Genomic DNA, 22,812 nt, shown 5'->3' on the forward strand with positions numbered 1-22,812 from the left:
AGATGGATTTTTTACCTTTGTATAAAAAATCTCCAGATTCTTTCATCAACCAAAACCTGAATATCGTCTCATGAAAAAAACAGGCGTTTATGAAATTCATTGCCCTTTTGGCATTTGCTGAGTAGGAAGATACGTCAGGCGAGATAAGCATGTCTGAATATGCCAAGGACGTCGAAAAAAAAAGAAGGTAGAATAAATCAGGTATGATAAGATTTCCACCACCCAATGCAACAAAAATCAAGCCTTAATCTTACGATACGTTTAGTCTGCTTTACTGCCACGGACCTAGGATACGACGCGCACGATGCCGTCGAAAACGTGATTGCAACAACTGGCAGTGTTTCAACAAGCACGCAGTAATGAATTTAGTGTTTTGTATTCTGGTTACTTATTTGTTAGTACTAAGTGTGAAGCTCTGATAATATCTAATAGGTGTAATTCATTGTTTCTAGTATTTTCTTCTCGGTAACTTTTTACTAGCACCGCTGACAACTCTGACGACTTACTAAACTTGTACGGTTATATGGTTTATTTTATTAAATTTTAATTTATATATATATATATATATATATATATATTAAATATATAAAAATTTCTACAATGAAATATAGAGATAATGTATATATTATCTCTATATTCCATTGTAAAAATTTTTATCCAAAATCAAAACGAGATACTTTTTCTAATGTCGAAGAATCAAAGAAACTGTTTTGCCTATTTTCCAGAAACATATAGTCATTTTCCAATAAATAGCTTCAGTAAGTCTTTATATTGAATTATAAGAAGATCAGAATTGGCTTTCCAGCCCAAATTTTTTAATTAATTAGTTACTTTTCCATCTGTGTAGCATTGTTTTTACTTAAGCAGTATTAACAAAACTGTTATCGATTTTGCTGCTCTCTTAGTTTTTCTTAACACTAGCAACAGAAAACGAATAAGACACAGTCAAAGTTCTTCAGTATTAGAGGCTCTCATGATATCGAAGGCTATAATATTTCTATTATCCTGAGATTAATACATAAATTTGAAAAAAAAATGACTGATAATTTTATATTTCAGATAAATATAGTCTAGAACATCTGAAGGAATAATATGAAAATTTTTATTTTTTTCTTAAAAGTCTATTTCTGAGATATAGAGTATGGAATTGATGGCACAAGTGATATGTTCAAGAATATTAATTAAAATAAAACCTAGTGTAGTGATAATAATTTAATGTAAATGTGTAAAAACTCAGGTTTGGACACACTGAATTATTAGGCAATATATTTCGTTTTACACATCCTAAAAGTCAGTCATGTGATTTGTTATATCGAATATATTACACTGTATACGGAAGTATTCAATGCAGGGATATCAAATGGGGCACATTTGTTTTTGGTATAATATTGATGAATGCTACGTATTTTAAAATAGAACAGAACACAAATTATGAAACCACATAAGTTCTATACTTACTTTTACACTTTTTGTCATCATTGTCATAGTACATGCTTTCATCACAGATACAGATGAAGGCATCAGAGGTCGAAGTGCACCTTGCTCCATCCTTGCAAGCACCATCGCACTGGTCACCAACTGAAAAATACAATATGAGTTAGTAACTCTAGTTACTAGGCATCTTGGTATTAATTACTTTTTTTTTTTCTCTCTCTCTCTCTCTGCGCGCGCGCGCGCGCGTGTGTGTATAGTTTGAGAGTGATAGCCCATAAAGGTGTCTCAAGTTTTTCCTGCTCATCTGCGAGGTATGAAATTTAATAACGATATAATTTTTGATGGTACATGACAATATTTATCGAAGCCCTGAAGTAGCTTGAAAAACTACGATGTTTGGTCTTTACAGCAGAGTTTCGGATTGTGCAAATCGTCTATCGTACCGTACTAATTGATGTTGAGTGATGGAGGCGGAGAGTCGTTGAGTGGGTGCCCTCCAGCGATGTCTTTGGACTTCCTGGAAGTGCGAATAATGATGTCTGATCTTCTTTGATAAGTCTGTTCTCACTCAATGAGTACAAATGCAATTTGCTACCCGAAAGCTCCGGACTGTAAAACAAAGCGGGTTCTTAAATTGGTCAGAGCGTTGTTTTCTTCAAAGTAATCTACTGCCCAATTCATATATTGAAACCATTGTTTTTACTTCTTTTCGAAAACATCGCTTTTCTGTGGGTCTTAAAACATCCATAGATCTCTGTCCTTTGAACTACAACTTTACATTGGGGGAAGTAATAGAACCACAGCAAAACACAAGTGCGGTGACTACGGAGGACGATGGACAACATTTATGCAGTTCTTGTACAAAACACGTCGGTAAATGACATGACTGGTAATAAAATTCAATTCGACGTATGCCACTTTATTGGTCATTTATCGGAATATTTTCTCTTAAATGTGGTCACTATAAAGGGTGGTTCAAAATTCCACCTATAAACTTTGAGGGGAGGTAGAGAACATCAAAATCAACCATATTCACGTAGGAAAGCAAGATCGTGAACGTCACCCGAAAATGATAGGTGGCGCTGTTCGCCAGCGCTCCAGGTGAGCAATTGTTGCTTCCTCAAGCAAGTTTTCGACGTCGTACGAAGAACATGCATCGTATTACGAACACTGAGATGGCAGACATGCACCTCGTTTACAATATTATGTATCCAACTACTATTGAACTGTTCAGTTAGGGCTAATAAAGTTTTTCTGCCTTGTGTTATTTCTGTACTTTTGAATACCTGTTAGTACTTTCCGGTGGCGTTTCCGATCATGCTTTCCTATGTGAATATGGTTGATTTTGTTGTTTTCTACCTCCCCTCAAAGTTTGTAGGTGGAATTTTGAACCACCCTGTATATTGAAATTTAAGCCTAAAGCAACCGATTTCTGATGTGCAGTTTCTTAGTTAAAGATAACGGTAATCAAGATTTTCGGATTTCACTGAACGTTCCATTCTTTCTTTGGAGATAGTAATAATGATCGATGTTTGATGATGATGGGTTTTTCAAATATTTCAAATATATCTAAAAGCGTATGGTCTAGATTAAAACAATTTCAGATAAAAAATATCTACTTTTTCACAAGACTCAGTTAGAAAATCGCAACTTAGAGTTCATTCAGATTTAAATGACATCACTATAGGATGTGATCGCCATATTCAATAGACTAAAACTTAGAGTACTCTAAAACAGCAATAAAACAATTTAGAAACATCATTATTGATAACCAATATGGTATTATGTAGACTTTCTGGTAATTGAAAACAGCACGGTGGACGTTATTCTGATCATCCTCTCAACTTTCTTGCCAATAGCAATTTCGTTTATGATATATACTAATTGTTTCTAATCTCCTGCTTACTAGTTTTGCTCACTAAGGCTTCAGGTTACTCCATTGTACGAAAAGTAAAGAAATTAATCCGGTGTTAGTAAGGCAGGGTATCACAGACCACCCGGAGAATTTAAATTGACTATAACTTTTTAACAACGCCTAGCAGTGAGTCATGCCTAAGAATAGCTTCCCCCTCCCGTAATCCGCTACTCGACGCCATAAACGACAGGCTGTTGTGCACAAGCAAGTTTAGTGTGCAGAGGTGTAAGTTGTGCTGGGGTCCACCAGACCCAACCTTACCAAAAGTGTGACTATATTTACTTCCAAAACGTAAGTTGTTTTCATGTATATTCTACTAAAATATTATCGTTACTGCTGTGTCTTCTATGTTTTCACATACCAACTATAAGCAAATATGTTTTCGTGAATATTTAGAGGGTATTTTAAGAATAATATCTTTTTTTTTTTTTTTTTTACCAGTTGAGTTACGAGCAGGAAGTACAGAAGTTACGTCAACTTATAGATGACGTTTTGACAGACGATGAGCCATTTAGAGGAGATACTGATAGTGAAATTGATTTAGAATTAGTCAGTAACCATGAGACTGATAAAGAACAAGAGTTTGAGGAAGAATCCACAGAGGGAACCTTTTACTTGGCGAAAGATATATTATTTGGGTGGGTCTGTGGGATCCCACCTTACCACGTTTGTTACATTATCCCACCTTACCTGCGCCGGGTTAAGTAGGGTATCTATAAGTACGGAGCTCTCCCCTATTCCACAGTATAAGCTACTTCTTCGATGTCGATCTGGAATTTCATAATCTGTAGAAACATGGAGGTGCTCCGTTATGTATCTGCCTGAAACAAAGAAGAGGATTAACTTTAGCTCTAAACTCCATCTACCTTAATGACATCCTGCTGCAAAGGTTGTGAAGATACACTTCTTGATACTATATCTGCTATGAAATGTGCAGATAATTGCAAAAGCAGTTATCATTTTTACTATGCTGGTCTCAGCGAAAGCCAATTAAAAAGCTCTCTAAAGGCAGAAAACAATACTAGAAATGCTCTTCGTATAAATTCCGCGATTAACAAAGACCTGCCCAGTGTTCACATTTTTTTGTTCCACAACGGACGCCAATCCAGTGCTGGCAACTTCTCCGCGCGGGGGGGGGGGGGGGAGTTGACTCAGGAATTCCAAAGTTTAGTAACATGGACAATATATGTAATACAGATTTAATGGGGATAATGAAAGATGAAAGAATTAAAAGTTCGAAAGAATATACGTCGAACAAGATAGATGACATTTCTGGCCTGATACAAGAAGGGAATTAAAACAAAACAAAACAAAAAAAAAAAACGTTGAATTGGAAAACGCGGATATGGAGCTGCGTAAATCGCTTTAAAAAATTCATGAAACAGTTAGTTACCTGAATCAACAGGCAATAAGCTCAAACCTTAAAATTGTTGTTCTTCATGAGCCACGCGAAAATATGTATGAAATGGCAAAGAAAGTTTGCAAAAAAAAATCAAGATTAACTCTAATGAAGATGATTTTGAAGCTGTGCATCGTGTTCCTAGTGGGCGGAAAAACAGAACAATGCTGTGTGTGTGTGTGTGTTCTGGTCCATCGAGTCATTTCCGACTCCTGGCGACACTACAAACATACACTCTCCATTCCGACTTATCTCTGACCATGTCTTTCAGAACTTCCAAGTGCACTCCAGTTGGTTCTTTAACTCCATCCACCTGTCTAATTCTTAGTCTTTCTCTTCTCCTGCTTCCATCAACTTTAGCAAGCATCATCATCTTCTCCAGACTGTCATTTGCTCGCATAATATATCCGAAGTATGACAATTTTTGCTTGATGATCATAGTTTCAAGGGAGCAATCTGACTTTATTCTGTCTATCACTGACGCTTACTAAGAATACCATGGACTGCAAAGCAGTCCATGGTATTCTTAGTAAGCGTCTCCAAATCCATAATTCAAATGCATCTATCTTTCTTCTTTCACTTTTTCTCAGGGTCCAACTTTCACATCCATACAGCACCACAGGAAATACCATTGCTTTCACGATTCTGATTTTTGTTGGAAGGCTAATATCTTTATCTTTAAAGATCTTGCTTAAATTTGTCAATTGCTTTTTTTCCGAGTAATAATATTCTTCTAACTTCTTCGGTACAATAACCATCTTTATCAACTCGGGATCCTAGGAACACAAAATTGTTAACTGTTTCCATTTTCTTCCCATCACTTCGAAATCATTAAGTTCACATGTTGCCATAACTTTTGTCTTTTTGAGGTTAAGTTTAAGACCATATTTAGCACTTTCTTCTTTAACTTTCATAATAAGTTCTTTCAAATTTTCTTTGCATTCTGCTAGCAAGGTGGTATCATCTGCATACCTCAAATTATTAATATTTTTTCCACCAATTTTTATTCCAACTGAAGCCTCCTCCTACTCCGTCATTCTTAAAATGTATTCGATGTACAAGTTCAACAGGTATGGAGATAAAATACATCCTTATCGCACCTCTTTACCTATTGTGAAATACTCAGTTTCTCCAAGATCTGTCCGGACAGTAGCTTCTTTTTCATAATAACGATTCCTCAGAAGGATAATGAAATGCTCTGGGACTTCCATTGTACTTACTTCCACAGTTTCACATGACCTACAGAGTCAAAAGCCTTGCTATAGTCAATGAAACAAAGCAGACATTCTTGTGATATATCTGTGTTCTTTATATTATCCGTCTCACATTGGCAATTTGATCGCTTGTTCCTCTGCCTTTTGTAAATCCTGCCTGTTCATCTGGCATTTCTCTTTTTATGAATAGTTCCAGTCTTTTCTGAATGATCTTAAGTAAGACTTTACTTGCATGAGAAATCAATGCTATAGTTCTGTAATTTTTGCACTCGCTTTCAGCGCCTTTCTTCAATAAAGGTATATAAACTGATTTTTATTTTTTTCATTCTCTAGGCCATGCAGTTGTGATCCAAATTTGCTGACATAGAGCTATTAAAATTTTAAGTGCCTCTTCTCCAAGGGCTTTGAGCAGCTCAATGGGTATTCCATCTCCTCTTGGTGCTTTCTTACTTGATATCTGTTGCAGTGCCCTCCTCACTTCACTTTCACTGGTACTGGTTCCTATGTATAATTCTTATCTTCAAATTTCTCAGTAATTTTGGATTCCTTTCCGTAAAGGTCTTCTGTATACTCTTTCCATACAGAAGACCTTTACGGAAAAGACCATTCTTTGATGTCGGCAGCTTCTGTAAGATATCTTTTGTGTTTACTTTTCAATATTGTCACCTTGGCACTAAACTTTCCTGTTAGTTCTCTGAACATTTTGAAAAGATCTCTTGTTTTTCCTTTCTTGTTTTGGTCTTCTATTTGTTGGAATTCCTGGTTAAAGTATTTTTCCTTGTTTCTTCTGGCTTGTCGTTGAAACTCTGCATTTAAATGCCGTACTTCCCGCAAGTTTTGTGCGCTTCATTTTCCTCCTTTCCTGAGCAGTTTTGATAGCATCTTCTGACAGCAATTTGGACTTCTCTTCTTACAAACTGTTGGAATATTCTTCTTTGCTTCTGTTTTAATTATATCTTTAATCTCTTCCCATAGTTCATATGGTTCTCTTTCACACAAATCGAGTGTGCTGAATCTGTTATGTATGCTAATATTGTATTCAGCTGGTATGTTTCCAAGATCATATCTGATAGAAATTTGTAATATTTGGAGTTTCCGTAGTTTCAAATGTATCGCTGCCTCATAACTAATAACTTATGGTCTGTTCTACAGTCTGCACCTGGAAAAGTCTTGACAGACTGAATTGCATTTCCTTATCTTCTTTGTCCGATTATATAGTCAGTTTGATTTCTGTGTTGTCCATCAGGTGATACCCCCGTGTACAATCTTCTTTTGTGCTGTTTAAAGAAGGTGTTAGCATCAAACAAAGAATTCTCTGCACAAAACTCAACTAGTCTCTTCCCTGCAGTGTTACGAATACCAAAACCAAAACGACCTGTTATTCCTTGTTCCTCACTCTCTCCCACTTTTGCATTCCAATCTCCAATAAGTAGCCATAAATCTCGCTTTGGTGCTGCATCTATCATTTCTTGTAACTTGTCATAAAATTCTTCAATATCTTCTTCTGATGCCTCTGTAGTAGGTGCATAAGCCTGAATGATGGTCATATTCACTGGATGTCTACTCACTCTGAGAGAAATGATTCTGTCACTCACTGGATTATAACCCAATACACACCTATCCATCTTTTTCCTGAGTGAGAAAGATACTCCATTTTTCCGACTTGTCTCATGTCCTGAGTAATACACCATATAGTCCCCTGACTGAAAATGGCCCACTCTTGTCCATCTGAGTTCACTTATTCCCAATATATCCAGCTTCATGCGCTACATTTCCATCTTTATTATTTCCAGCTTACCATAATTCATACATTCCATTCCAATCCTGTGGTTTTTTGTAAAACAGGGAGCCTCTCTTTTTCAACCAGCAACATCCGTGACCAAGCTTCCTTTCGGGTTTGACCTGGACACATCATAGAACAACGCTATCATCATAAAATTTAAAAGTTTTAATTTTATAATGATAGCATTGTTCTGCTTTTTAAGGGTAGCTAAACGAGCACTTGATTGCTCGTTGGCTGTTTGACGGCTCCTCTCGAGATTAACTAGATTTACTTGCCATGAATAGACTCGAACAATACAATAATGTCCCCAGGAGAAAATTCAATGGTGGCAGATCGTGCCTAGATCATGTATTCGGGAGAAATTTAAGTGAAAACAAAATCCAAGCAGAACTTCTACGCCAACCTCTCGCGGATCACTTCCCAATCGGTAGTAAAGTGCATTTGGAAGTACAGCACAGAGATAGTACAACCGAAAACATCCCCTAATCAACAATTGATTACAGATTATTGAAACATAAATTGAGCACTGTCTCTTGGGAAGAAATAACGACGGAAACAAATATTGATACCTTGTACCATAAATTTATTGCCATGATAAACAGTAAAATGCACGACGCAACCAAAATTAAAATAATAGAAAAATGAATAAAACCAAAGACCTGGATTATTACACAGAAAATTATACAATACATAAAAATTAGAGAGAAAGTATTTAAAAAATATCCGAATAATCAATATTATGAAAACAGCTGAAAATATCAACTTATATTTAGAACATCATAATATATATAGTTTCAACTACTGTAGAAATCTAATATACTATAAATTAATGAAAGTAAAAATGAATACTACACAAACGAATTCCTAAAATACCAAGTAAACTCCAGAAAACAATGGAAGTTTGTGAATAAAATAATCGGAAACGATATAAGCATTAGTGAAAGCGTTCTGAAAATGCAAACCCACCCATATGAATTACACTACAGAGAGAATTAATAACTCCATATATATTTTATCCACTTGTGGAAATCAAAATTATTATAACTAAAAACAACCATAACTTCAGGATACGATAGTATTAGCACTAACATTGTGAGATAATACGAAATATACATTTTATAACCCCTATTCTACATTTTTAACTTATCACTGATGACAGACACGTTTCCGTCGGATTTTAAGAAGTAGTTGTATCGATTTACAAAAAAGGGGAAATAAAAATAACCTGAAAAATTACAGACCGATCTCCGTTCTACCGGCCTTTTCGAAAGTATTAGAGAAATTGATAACAATTAGACTCATGAGATTTTAGATTAAATTTAAATGCTATTTTAGCAGAAAATATGCTTTGTGAACTTAACAAACACAGTTTTTACCTCCTTAGATGAACATAAACTAACATTAGCACATTAGCAGTAATATTAGATATGCACAAAGTTTTTGACACTGTATCACATGATATTTTAATAAATTGGTTATGAACCCTAAACTGGTTGAAAAACTAATTAAATGCTAAACACAAATTGTAAAAATAAACAACATATATAGGAGTTCCAAGACGGTAGACTGTAGTGTACACAAGGATCTGTCTTATTTAGTATTTATATGAATTGCCTCTGCAATCTTAAACTAAACAGTAAAATAACTTTTGCAGATGACACCGTCTTAATTTTCGACACCGACACGCCAAACGAATGCAAGCAAACCATAGTGAATGCTAATCTTTTAACAGCAACAAATTCGATTCAGTCAAATAAATTCAGTCTGAATGTCTCAAAAACTAAATATGTAAATCTTAACTTGCGAAATACAACAAGTAAAATGAACTTTACTGCACAATTATTTTTGCATGATTCGAATTGCAGGACAGTGTGATAATGTGATAATGTCAATGTGATAACTTACTGCGTATTGAAATTTGATAGTAATTTAAGTTGAAAACCGCACGTTACCGATATCATAAATAAAGAAAGGATTATATTAATCAGACTTTACTACCTAAATAGATTCTTAAATTTAAATATGGAAAAATATTATATTCTGCATAGAACAAAGTACACTATAATATGATATTTTAAGTTGGGGAAGAATCTATCGTACTACGCTGAAACCTGTAGTTGCGACTCAGAATAAAGTAATTCAAATCTTAACTAGACACAAATATAAGGATACTGCAATGTTTAGTATGGTGTAGTAAATACACCATACTAAACATACTACACCTTAGATATTTATACGCTTATAGGTTTCTGCTCTTCATAAAACATAGTAACGAATACGTAAATATCAAAAAAAGATGCTTTCCTTAGTAGACATAAAGGCCTAAAATATATAGTTACTAAAGCATATAAAGAAGCAACCAGTGGCGGCGGGTGAAAAGTTTAAGTGAGGGTGCTGCATATACAAAATAAGAAAAAAATAATTAATTTTTTCCCAAGCAGTAACTAATTTGTTAATAAGTAAATGTACATATAACAAATATTGCTTTATTAAAAATGTTCATCCTCACTACGAACGTATTTCGTTTCGTACACAGAAATAACGCGTGCAAGCATACAATATATCAGTAGCGACACTACTCAAAGAGCAGTGTGATGTATGAAAATAAAAAAAAAAGTCCTTTTTAGGACTTCCAGGGTAACAGGTGGCAATGCTGTAGCCAATGAAGTTTTAACTGAGGCTCGGCTATTGCCGTTACCCAGCCATGACTAGAGCTTTTTAGCTCAATAACACTCCATCCGCACAGATGTACTTCATTCAGATGACGGGATAAAGAGTCAAGGACTCAGTCCATCGCCCAGTTCTTATAAGAATTATAAGAACGAGCAGTGTCGAATTCGACATTCCGAGACTGTGTTAGATCACAGTGCATTTGTGTTGTGTAACGATAATTGAGAAAATATAACTGTTTTCATATTTTCAACAATGACACTCGTCATAATTCAGCTTTGTATTTATAATAAATAAATAATTACATGTTATTTTAACAAAATAAAATAAGATTTACCGAAAATATTTCACCCTCACCACGAACACACACACCAAAAATAAAAGTTTCGTATCTCACAGAAATAACGCGCGTAAGCTTACAATTTATCTGTAGCGACACTGCTCAACGACCAGTGTCAGATTCACTTGTTACGTGCAGTGAGAACTGCAAACGAATTTCGGTGAGTCTAGACGGAAATGACCAAATGGGATAATTCCTACACTGCGTTAGATCGCAGTGCATTTGTTTCGTAATCTAAAGCGTTAATCGAACAATTCCAATTATTAATTATTCAATCACTGTCGAAACATAAGCTGTAACCTTTAACATGTTGTATTGCATTTATATAACGTTGTAGGCATTGTTATTATTTATAAACACAAACAAAATTTAATTTTTCGCTTTTTCTTTGGGGTTGCTACAGTGCTTATCTACAAGTCGCCACTGGAAGCAACGCTTAAACATTATACTGATATAGCGCCAAAAATATTAAATACACTAACTTTCACAATAAGAAATGAAATTAACCCAAATAAATACAAATCCCTGATGAAAGAATATTTATTTTCCCACAGATATGAGGAAGCTCTGTTCAAAATAATTGTATAAATGATTGGTGTTAGCATATCTGTACTCAAAGATTCAGTTTCATGAGTAAAATATTAAATTTAAATGCTCTTTTACACATGAAACTGGATCTTTGTCTTATTTTATTCTAATTAATGTTATGAAACCTTTTCTGTATTGCATGTCTCCTGTGATTTTACTATGTTATTATATTATAATAATATATAATATGTATATTATATAGATACACATATGTGTATATAATGATGACACATTACATAACTTTTTGTAATTTTATGCATGTCGTTACTTGAACGAGCTGTTGCTCTTAGGTTACACATATGATCATTCACATGTTTAATATGAAGTTTAGAATAAAGTTTTATAAATTATTAAAAACAAAAAGAAAGAAATTCCAGCAATACGCAACGGTTTAATATAACTTGTTTGTTGTTTAATCCAGTTAAATATTGTCAATTATCTCGTAAACGTTTTACAAAGAATGTACAAAATCACTTTTCAAAATTGGGAATTCTTTGTGTTGTTACTACCATTACGGATAAAGAGACCTTGCAATGTTAATAATTAAATCTTCAAAATATGTCGTTATTCTCAGATATTGAGTGGTCTTCCAACAACACTCATATACCACAGCAGTTACCTTACTAATCCAGAAACATAAAATGTGAATATTTGTGAATATTTACTGTTTCGCATATATTGGGAATAATAAATTATGGATATTTAATGTTTGGAGATTTCTGATGAGTGTTTTTACTACACTGGTAAATGTAATTTTATCAAAAAAAAAGCTACACTGACGAGATAGTTTCGCTAATGAAATTACTGATCGCTTCCTTCATGTCTATATAATTAGCATACTTCAAACAAGAAAGCATGAGCTATATATACGGCATTTTGATACTAAGCCGTAAATGTTCAACACACAACAACGACATACTTGGATGACTAACTGTGATTCATTCATCATTACTTAGAGTTATAAAATGATTGTTGGAAAAAATTGATGTCTGTGGTGTTTAGAAAATATATTAGCGACTTCTAAAAATTATTCGAAAATTATTATGCCAGGAATTTTGCATGGCACATTGCACAGCTCTGTGGCTCGACACACGGACATCAGTCATGAGGCACGATAATACGATACACCTGCAAATGACTCGATAACAGAGCAGAAATGATCTGCAGTTTAATTAATTTGTGCTTGAATGATATCTAGAATATACTTTTGAAATTTGTTTGTCACATTTCTGATGAAGACATATTCATTATTTCCTGTGAAAGTGCCTGCTGACAAATAGAAAACCGACGATTATGCACTGGCTGATCATCGAGATTTATTTGAAGATGGTAAACGTTTTTTGTCTGTGTGTCTCAGATAAACTAAACATACTGTTTAAGTTTCCTATTAGAGAAAAGGGGGTGTATTCAACATCAGAATCGCAACCGACTTTCGAGAACGTTTGTCGATGCATGGATGCTACCAGTGTTTGTCAGTTGTGCCTTTGTATGGAAGTGGAGAGAAATGAACCTGTTACTGTAATAACACCAAAAGTAAATTTAAAACGAATGTACTGTACACATGCATATAATAAAACGCGTTTTTACATTCTACCTTTTTTTAGCATCGGCAGTACTGTTCGACCAAAGATGAAAGAACCCGCGACACTTCTGCGCATGGTAGAAGTAGGTGAATCAAACTCATCCATTCCAATAAATAGGGCTTTATCGGAATGGATGAGTTTGATTATTGCACGACCGAAAAGTAGCATTTATGAGCATTCTAGTTTTAAAGTCGTAACTATTTCACTTCTATGAGAGTTGGAAAATTAGTACAGCGACAGACAAGAGAGCACCTGACTTCGCGTGGTGGTAACGAATTCGTACATCCCTTATTCATTTCTCCCCTTCAACATGAATTGACTATTCCTGGCGCTCTGCCAACTACATCTCTCTCAACATGGGCAGAGTACATCTGTGAAATTTGCGAGTAGAGTTTTATTACATCCTGTATATTTTAATTACAAGTAAATACTTAATTATGTTTAAGTTTTAAGCATAATGTATTCATTAATTGTTCCTTAAATTTTAGTAGGCATATAGTAATCCCATATAGTAGAGGTAGTTCAAAACTGTACTACATTGGTACCGTAGATGTGCAAAAACTAAAAAGGAGAAAAAAGAAACAAACTTGTTTATGAACTTGAAAACCAGTATATTATAGTTTACTAAATACAAGAGTTAAATTTCTGTTAGGGATTGCATTAATAGAAATGAATGTAGGCAAAGAAAAAATTGCTCATGTGAGAGAGAGGAATTATTGCTGACAATTTTCATGGCTATTGACTATGAAAATATTATAGAAATGAAAATAGGTAGAAATTGAATGTCGGTGTGAAAGAGAGTGGAGTGAATTTGTGAGAAATAGTATACACGAATAATGTATATTGCTTTCTCGTCTGTACTAAATGAAATATATTTATAGATTTGCAGATAACTTGGGAGAAAACCCAAAACGTGATATTGGTATTCAATGATTTGAAGAGAATATCGATTTATATATAATTCAAACTGGTCAGCGCTTTAAGCAAAGTAGAGGAATAAATAGAGAAGGAAAGAAAAAGGTGAGATCCAACTTGTATAAAATTTATATTTGATTTAATTAATTGTTTCTCTAATGTTGCTTATAATGAACACGAAATTTTGTTCAGGTCGAAATAAGGAGAATAATTATGAATGCTTTGCCTTATTTAAGTAAATTGCAAATTTAAATAAACTATAAATATCGTATCATAGTTGACAGTACCCTCAATTAATTTACGTGTATTACAGGATCATTAAATAAATAAGGAGTGTATATTTAGGTGAACATCCACTTTGATTGATTCCTGGACTCTCTTTCTTAATCAATTTAAAATTGTTTACTATGTAGTGTAAAAAAAAGTTAAATAGGGATTTTTGCAAACGGGATACCAACTTTTCTTTACTTAATTATGGACTAACGAAACACACTTTCTTCTTTCAAACCATGTTTATTTCAGGTGGAGTAGTTATGATGGAACTCATATTATAGGTTCCTGTGACAACTCTAGGGGGTTAATAACGCTGACTGACTTTAAATCCGCTTTTATGTGTGTCTGTATGTGTATGTGTGTGTGAGTTTGAGAGAGAGAGAGAGAGAGAGAGAGAGAGAGAGAGAGAGAGAGAGAGAGAGAGAGAGAGAGAGAGAGCTTGAGCAGAGGCATAATTATAATCTATGGCTTTTTGCATGTTTCAAGTAAAATGTTGTGGTTTTCTGTTATTAACCTCCTTATAACGACATACCAGAACAATGTGACAGAGAACAGAAAGGAACTACTACTCATGTAGAAAAGTATAGCAAAAAGAAGTTTTCATATTTAGATATTATTTACAATTTTGAAATATATGAGTTTTTAAGTTGAAAAAGTGCTCTAAGTGTCTGTCCGTATTAAAGGCTTAAGTGCTAGAAGGAAGTCATGTTAGAGGATTAATAGGTTGCAAGAGGACTAAGAAAGGATAAAAATACTGTTTAATTGTTCCAATATTTCATCTTGGTCACAGAGACATCTTCAGGAAATACAATACGAAACTTCTAGCATACACAAAAGAAAGACAAAAATTAAGTGAAATATTTAATTTTGTCTTTCCTTTGTGTATGGAAAGAAAATACAAAATTAATTGAAATAACTGGACGAAAAACTAAAGTCTTAACTAGAAAGGGCGCCCTCTGTGAACATTTGTTGGTGGTCTAGGATGTAAAATGGACTCTGGAAGTATTAGTGTTTCTCATGTTTCGGGGTATTTTATGCAACCATATTTATCCAGGTCAGGCTGATTTTGAGTGCAGCTGCAGATTCTAAAAACAGTCCTGTTCTAAATATATTACGATGGAACATGGTGATATTTTTTCAATTGATTGTATGAGCTATATATATCCCAAGCATGGTCTGCAAGGGAGAACTGTCCATAGTCATTAGTGTAAATGTGTTTTCTATGTTCTTCTCAACTGGTGGTGACTGACCTCCCTGTCTGTTCACTTTAAGCAACAGCGAACTTTATATACTATATCACGTGATGCACTCAGTTTGTGTTGCTTTTCTGTGTGTGTGTGTGTGTGTGTGTGTTCCAAGTCTTTTATTTTACTTCCTGAAGATATCTCTGTGAATGAGACGAAGCATTGGAAGAATTCACTCTTTAAAATATTATATAATAATATGTTTATATGAATACAAATTCACACACACACACACACACACACACACACACACACACACACACACACACACACACACACACACACACACACACACACACACACACACACACACACACACACACACACACACACACACACACACACTATATATATATATATATATAAGACTTAACAATAGAACTTCAACACGGACTGTAGCTGCAGTTCAAAGCTAACTGATTTTGTAATAGTCATTTTATAGTGATACGTTGTTTCTTATTTATATATATATATATATATATATATAAGACTTAACAATAGAACTTCAACACGGACTGTAGCTGCAGTTCAAAGCTAACTGATTTTGTAATAGTCATTTTATAGTGATACGTTGTTTCTTATTTATATATATATATATATATATATATATATATATATATATATATAAACCTCATTTATATATTAATTTCATGCAGTTATATAATTATTAAATACTGCACTTATGAAGACAGACACAATTTTGGATTAAATACCCAATGAATAGAATTAATTTTATTCATGCATAATTTTATTAATCATATTCTCTTCTGACTAATTGCTAATTACTTAATTGTTAATTTTATCTGTACTTTCCGCACTTTCTTAAACACTTGATATTTTCGTTGTCTCTCCGTTTATTCTATTCAAGTTTTATGATAATTGTGACTTAAATTCTGAAGTAAAGAGTAAACAATATTAAAAACTTATTTCTTACCATTTGTTTTAATTATGGTTAGCATTTCTATAACTATCTCAAGATTATTATTATTTTTATACTTTGTACTAGTGTGGAATTAGAAGTCAACTGTGGCGTACATGTTTGTAAATGCCTTTCGGAGATAGACGATTTCTATCAGGCGATAATATAAGACCTCAACTCCGCTTATTTGAGTTTGTGAAGTGTCATGGAAAAGCTCCTTTTTTGGTATCTGGAGTGTGATCGTTCCATAATTTAACCCGCACTCTTCTTACTTTTAAATAGGGCACAAGTTCTTGCTTGTGAGGAAGATTGACATAATAAAATGCATTCTTAAAAGTATTTATAGAAATCATTGTTTTAGAATATGAAACTGAACGAATAGGAAAAAATGCATTGTTCTATACTAAGAACAGTTTTAATGATTCTGCAGTTATTTATAATTATAACTCAAATCTTACAAATGTTTATATCAAACTAATAATCAACTAAATAGGTTTTGGTTAAGTTTATATATATATATATATATATTTTTTTTTTTTTTGGTTAAGTTAGTTCAAATCCAAGACATTTACAAACTTCGTATTGGTATGAAAATAAAAATCATAAGAAAGTCGAAGTTCAAAGAGAATAAAAAATTCTCAAAATTTTAAGTGATACATCTTTTTAACTGTTTAATTTTTTTTTTAATTATACAATTTTAAAATTTGTACTGTCTGTTCTTCTTTAGCACTGCCGTGCCAAAGCGAATAAAAATATTCGATTTGACACATCAGTCAAAACTCATTTTGAGGATTTCGTATATTTTCCGGCTGGTAGTCTGTTCTCTCAAGAATACGATTATAAACATCCATGCCCCTGGTGAGATTTTAACCCACAGCCTGTTGGTTAGAGAGAAGCTTGCCCAACTCGGCCAACCGTGCAGCTTACCATGTGGAGAAAAAGATATATGCCCTTCTAAAACGTCTGCTATATAAGCTTTCTTTCTAAAGAGAGCGTTTATTTCTGGCTTAGTAGCAGAGAGAGAGAGAGAGAGAGAGAGAGAGAGAGAGAGAGAGAGAGAGAGAGAGCTGCTACATAAGAAAGATATACTTCTAATTCGAGCATTTTATCTACTTACTATTCATACTAACATATTTACATTTCAGTTGATATTAGTGGAGACAAAATTTGTTTGCTGTTTAACCTCTCCAAAGTTACCGCATAAAAATAATAAACTAAAATCATTCTATACAGAAATCACAATTTGAAAATATAGTTTACAAGATAAAGATTAGGAAGTAGTGCAAATAAAACCACCGCCAATTTTTTTTATTACCAATCTGTAGTTTTTGAGTATTTTATAGCTGTTCCTATAATATATACATACCTGAAATGGTAGCTATATTAAACTTTTCCTCTGCCTCTGTAGATACTTTAAGAATTATCTGGAAAAATGTAAATGGAAATATATTACTATTGGTAAAACTACAATTTTCCATCACCTTGGTTTCGAAATTTTGAATATTTGCATCTCAGTAAACTAAATAAACAACGATAATTTTAGTTCCTATACCAACTTTTAACCACCAATGAACTTGCTTGTAAAATCATATAAAGTCTGAACCTTTCCATTTCCTTTCCTTCAATCTATGATAGTTGCAGTCCACCGTGGCATAAGCGTATTAATTATCATATATAGTAAAGGGTATTGGTTCCATAGAGCCTTCATAACGCACTCACAATATCTGTTATTCGATTGTAAAAATCTAGATTTTTAAAAATCGATCTTTAAAAGTCACCTCCTGGTTGCTAAATGCCACCTTGGATCAAGAACCTCTATAAATGCTTTTCATCTGAAGGTGTGTTTGTCTGTCACCTCCAAGTCAACGCAAGTACAAGTCCTGGTTATTTTTATCTAACAATAAAAACAGAGAGGCCGAAGAAGATGTGCAATCAGAAGATGTAATTACATTGGAATTATAGTAATAATTGTTTCAGGCATTCCAATCAACCCATTCCCATTATCAACAAGAGAAAGGATATCGAACGTCAATTTTAATTTCGATGTTTTGTTGTTTCCGATTATTACAAGCGACTTCAAATATAAGAGAAGTAACCCTACACCATAACACTATTACGGCTACACAGAATAGATCGAACGAATTATCTAGCAAATAACATTTCCCTTACAACTTCTTTATTCCAATAACTTCTTCTGATTTGAGTTGTGAAATGCACATCGTGATTCGTAACTCCATGTACGACTGAAGCCGAAGATTATACTTTTGTTGGGAAGATATATGGATCGCATAGAAGCTTTGCCATGGAAATCAGCGCTATAACAGTAATATAATTTTCTTACAACCTTCCACAACTGTGAATACACTCAAATTCTAGTTGGTCGAACGCACCGATGTCTGACGGTGGAAATGCAGAACCCTTTTCATCACTTGCCTCTCTCTCTCTCTCTCTCTCTCTCTCTCTCTCTCTCTCTCTCTCTCTCTCTCTCTCTCTCTCTCTCTCTCTCTCTCTATATATATATATATATATATATATATATATATATATATATATATATATATATATATATATATATATATATATATATATATATATATATATATATATATATATATATATATATATGCTTTCATATTACGTTCGATATGCTTATGAGATTAAGTTGCGATCCGAAGACAAAATTTGAAATCAGAACACAAAATACCACGGTTGAAATACCACAACCAACTGCATTTTCTTGGTGTTTATAACGTCATTTGCAACATGCGGTCGACCTTATTTTGGCCAGACAGATAAATCTGTTTTACTACGTCTTGAGGAACATAAACGTGACATCTCCTACAGTAGAACACGAGACAGCGTCCTTTCCAGTCATGTTCTTTTGTCTGCCAACTCTAACCTCGAAGAACGTCAACACCAAGTCGATTGGCACCGCACAACCAATTTATATATATGCAAGGATGAATTTGAAAGACGAATTATAGAATCCAAAGAAATAGTTCTGGATCTTTCACACATGAACAATATATATATATATATAGGCTTTCATACGTGTGTGTAACCTATGATATGCATACCTCTCTCGTGATATGTAGTATGTACCGTAGCTATACAAAGCAGACAGTTATTCTCCTAGATCCGACTCTGTACGCGTACACTTTCAATGGCACGTTGAGAATAACTTATTGGTTTAGAAACGTTATCAATGGTCCAGTCATTCTTAGCAATGAAAAGACTGAATCGCTATAAATCAACTATAGGCAACATATCAGCCAATCCAGGTGTCGTGGTGGTGTCATGCAACCAAGAAACGACCAACAACATCGAAGTAAGCAGTAAGAAACAACCGGATACTATTAGTGCAACTGACATTTCGTAATCTGATATAAACGTGATCAACCAGAAATTCAGAGATCCCACAGGATTGATAGTGGATCCAAGCACAGTAGATTCTCCAACTAGATATGAAGCATAGAGAACGTAGACTACACTAGCGTAAAATTGTGCAAGTATCAGAGCATTAGACGTCTGTTATACGAAATGACGAATAATATTTTGAGATTGCAGAGAATGCTTGCTTGGGAACGCCTTTGCCAGTATGGTGACAAGAGGCTTTTTTATGTTACACAGTCACCCAAATGTTTGCTGTATATTTGGTGGCGGAAATGTAATGAAGGGGGACCATTTGTAGTGCTTGTCAAGATGAACGCCTACGGGAGCGCAACATTTCTCCATAATGTAACGTTTTCTCCATAGGGAGAGCTTCAAGAAACAGACACTGTTTTTCTTTCAACAACACAATGCATCGAGCTATACTTTACGCTCTTTTGTGACATGCCTTGAAGAAAACCATGTTGGAATAATTGAACTGCAATGCACGTCATGTAGATCTCGACTCAAAATAACATTGTTATCACAATGTAATGGGTTGCCTTTCGAACAAGTAAAATGTTTTCTACTTGTAACTTGAGTGTTTTATAGTCTCTTAACCAACATATGACCGCCGTGATGTGTATATACGTCCATAATTAAATGAATGCGAAACTTCCATTGAAGTGAATATAACCTTTGGATATTATAGAAATAATATGCATTTGAAATGTATATTTTTGATATATTTGATCCAAGTGGCCGTTTGGGTGGTTAACAGTGACTATTAAACATTCACATTAACGTTATTATTATTTTAAAAGTCCATTTTCTAAAAGATTTAAATATGACAGCAAATAGGGAGTATGTAGCAGGACGTACCTGAACATCCTTGTCAATAAAGGACAGTTCTTTTCCAATCAGGAATCCTTCAGGTGGAGAAGTGGTTTCAATATCTATTTCTCTGGTAGTTGTATCTTGTCTGTCAAAAACTTGTGCCAAAAGTGTTATAGCTGCCTTTTGTTTTTCTCCAGAAACAAAGAGCTAGAAGAAATTATGAAGTTTATATTATATATAATATATATGCTGGCTGTAAATTGGAAAGAAAAAGTTAAGCTATTTTTAGAAATGGCGCAGTCTCTTTGTTACCAAAGAGAGTGCTCCATTTCTAAAAATAGTTTGATCATTAATTTAATGATCAAAAATAGTTTGATCATTAAAATTAAATGAGATTTTATTAAAGGATATTAATGTAAATACCTCTGTGAAATTTTTGAAGACAAAGATGGTAAACACCTGTCAAAAGACTTGATGTGCCGAGATGGTTTGTAAATAAAAGCGGCGAGCACAATATACAAACAATTGAGAGAAGAAACACATTCAAATAAACGTAAAACGAAGAACAGAAAGGAATAAAATCTGTTATATACACAATAAACTATCAACATGCATGAAGGGCGCTGGCCGTTTCTTTAAAACATCATCGGATGTGAATAGCCGAAAGCGACCTGTAAGCCAGCTTCATGATTATTTGTGTGAAACGTATTGTATTGGGAGAAGTTTGGTTTGTTCGAAGTATACGGGAGTTAGGTTGGTTTGAGAGTATAGGGGGAGTAATTTATTTTGTTTAATTGCAACGAGAGGGTCACCAAATAATGTCTTTTTTTTATGGCACACCAGGTGGTTTTTATTGCTATTGATTCAGAACAACATAATTTGCATTCATTTTCTTGGTAATATAATGGTGAACGTTTCGATTTCAGGGATATTCTTAGATTGTTTTTCATGCAAGGATATCACTAGGATATCAATAAGGATAACAACAAGGATATCAATAAAATTCTAAGGATATCAATAAAATTCCCACTAACTAGAAGTTAGTGGGATTTTTATTGTTACTGATATGTTTGAGTTTATGTTTCCTTCTAGTTGAAAGTAATTAGTCCAGTATTAGGAATAAAATCCTCTCGATAATACTTAACAGAACGAATGGTATAACCAATATAACAAAGTATTGCATGCTGATTGGAAGTTAAACTCATGAACTACTTTATGGGACAGTAGTATATCGGGATTAGTTATTGCGGTTCTATGCTTTAGTAAATTTTGTCGTTTGTTGCTAGTGGAGAAGATAATTTTGTAATTTAAATATTAGAATATTCGTGTTATAATATTTTAAAGGTTTTGGATAGAAGGGAATTTTAAAACTTATGCTGTTTTGATATCTGACTTTGAGAAGAAGAGATGTGATTTGGGGATGAGTGAATAGTGAAATCTAGAAGTTATTTGGGATACTGTCCAGAGCTAAAGATTTCTTTCAGATAATAATTTTTTAGTTTAAAGTTGTGAGAGAAGATGAGTAGTTGTAGTACTTAATGAATTGTCTTAATATGACAGATTTTTGGTAAGGGTGATAGGAGGGAAATGTAACCATTTCAATTCTATGTATGCGGTATACTTTGGTACTCATCTGATGATCTAATCGCATTCAACAGTGAATTTCATTCAGGGGATAAACGTGTTGGGAGGACGAACTAACTGTTGTACGACATTCGGATTTCCAACACCCGCTGTGCCAAAAACACAAAAATATTCTATTTACTATCCCCCTCATTTCAACTAAACAAAATGAATTACATTAATCCTCTCTAAATAAATTACATTAATATTCTCAAAGCACTCTTACTCTCAAACCAAAACTCTTCCTAATGCACAATTCACAAAAAAAAAAAGAAAAGTGGCTAGTTCACTGTCCTTTTCTGCTATTCACATTTCATGCCTGACATTTTAACGAAATGGCCAGCACCCGTCATGTATGTTGCTGGATTACCGTGTATATAACAGGATTTTATTCGTTTCCTTTGTCCTCAGTTCCCTCAAATCCAAAATTTGCGTAAATCATCTTGTGGGTGATTCTTTCGTTATTTATTTTTTGTCATTAGTTTTACGTTTTTCGTTTATCTGAATGTATTTATGCACTCTCTCTGGTCACCACTTTTAATTGTATAATACCTCTACTTTGATCAGGTCTTTTGAAAAATGTTTTTAACTATGTTTACTTACAAAATTTTCACACAGGTATGTAAATAATTAATATCCTTTAATTAAAACCTCATTTAAGTTTACCTTTTTTAATAATTTTCCATAAGGGCATTTTATTCTTCCA

At 33.7% G+C, this 22,812-nt stretch overlaps 1 protein-coding gene across 1 annotated transcript in view; it reads right to left on the reverse strand.

Moving 5' to 3' along the window:
* Positions 1-22,812, reverse strand: part of LOC150110347 (uncharacterized) — a 227,789-nt gene that overhangs the window by 67,438 nt on the left and 137,539 nt on the right. The window contains exons 17-19 of the mRNA XM_090396216.1: positions 20,529-20,690; positions 17,644-17,701; positions 1,459-1,578 (exon numbers count right to left, since the gene is read on the reverse strand). Of these exons, the coding sequence (XP_090252342.1) occupies positions 1,459-1,578; positions 17,644-17,701; positions 20,529-20,690 (340 nt within the window). The remainder of the gene's footprint in view (positions 1-1,458; positions 1,579-17,643; positions 17,702-20,528; positions 20,691-22,812) is intronic.

Source organism: Typopeltis vanoorti, chromosome 1 (assembly GCF_054136105.1).
Source record: "Typopeltis vanoorti isolate ZY-2024b chromosome 1, IOZ_Tvanoo_1.0, whole genome shotgun sequence".
NCBI lineage: Eukaryota > Metazoa > Arthropoda > Arachnida > Uropygi > Thelyphonidae > Typopeltis > Typopeltis vanoorti.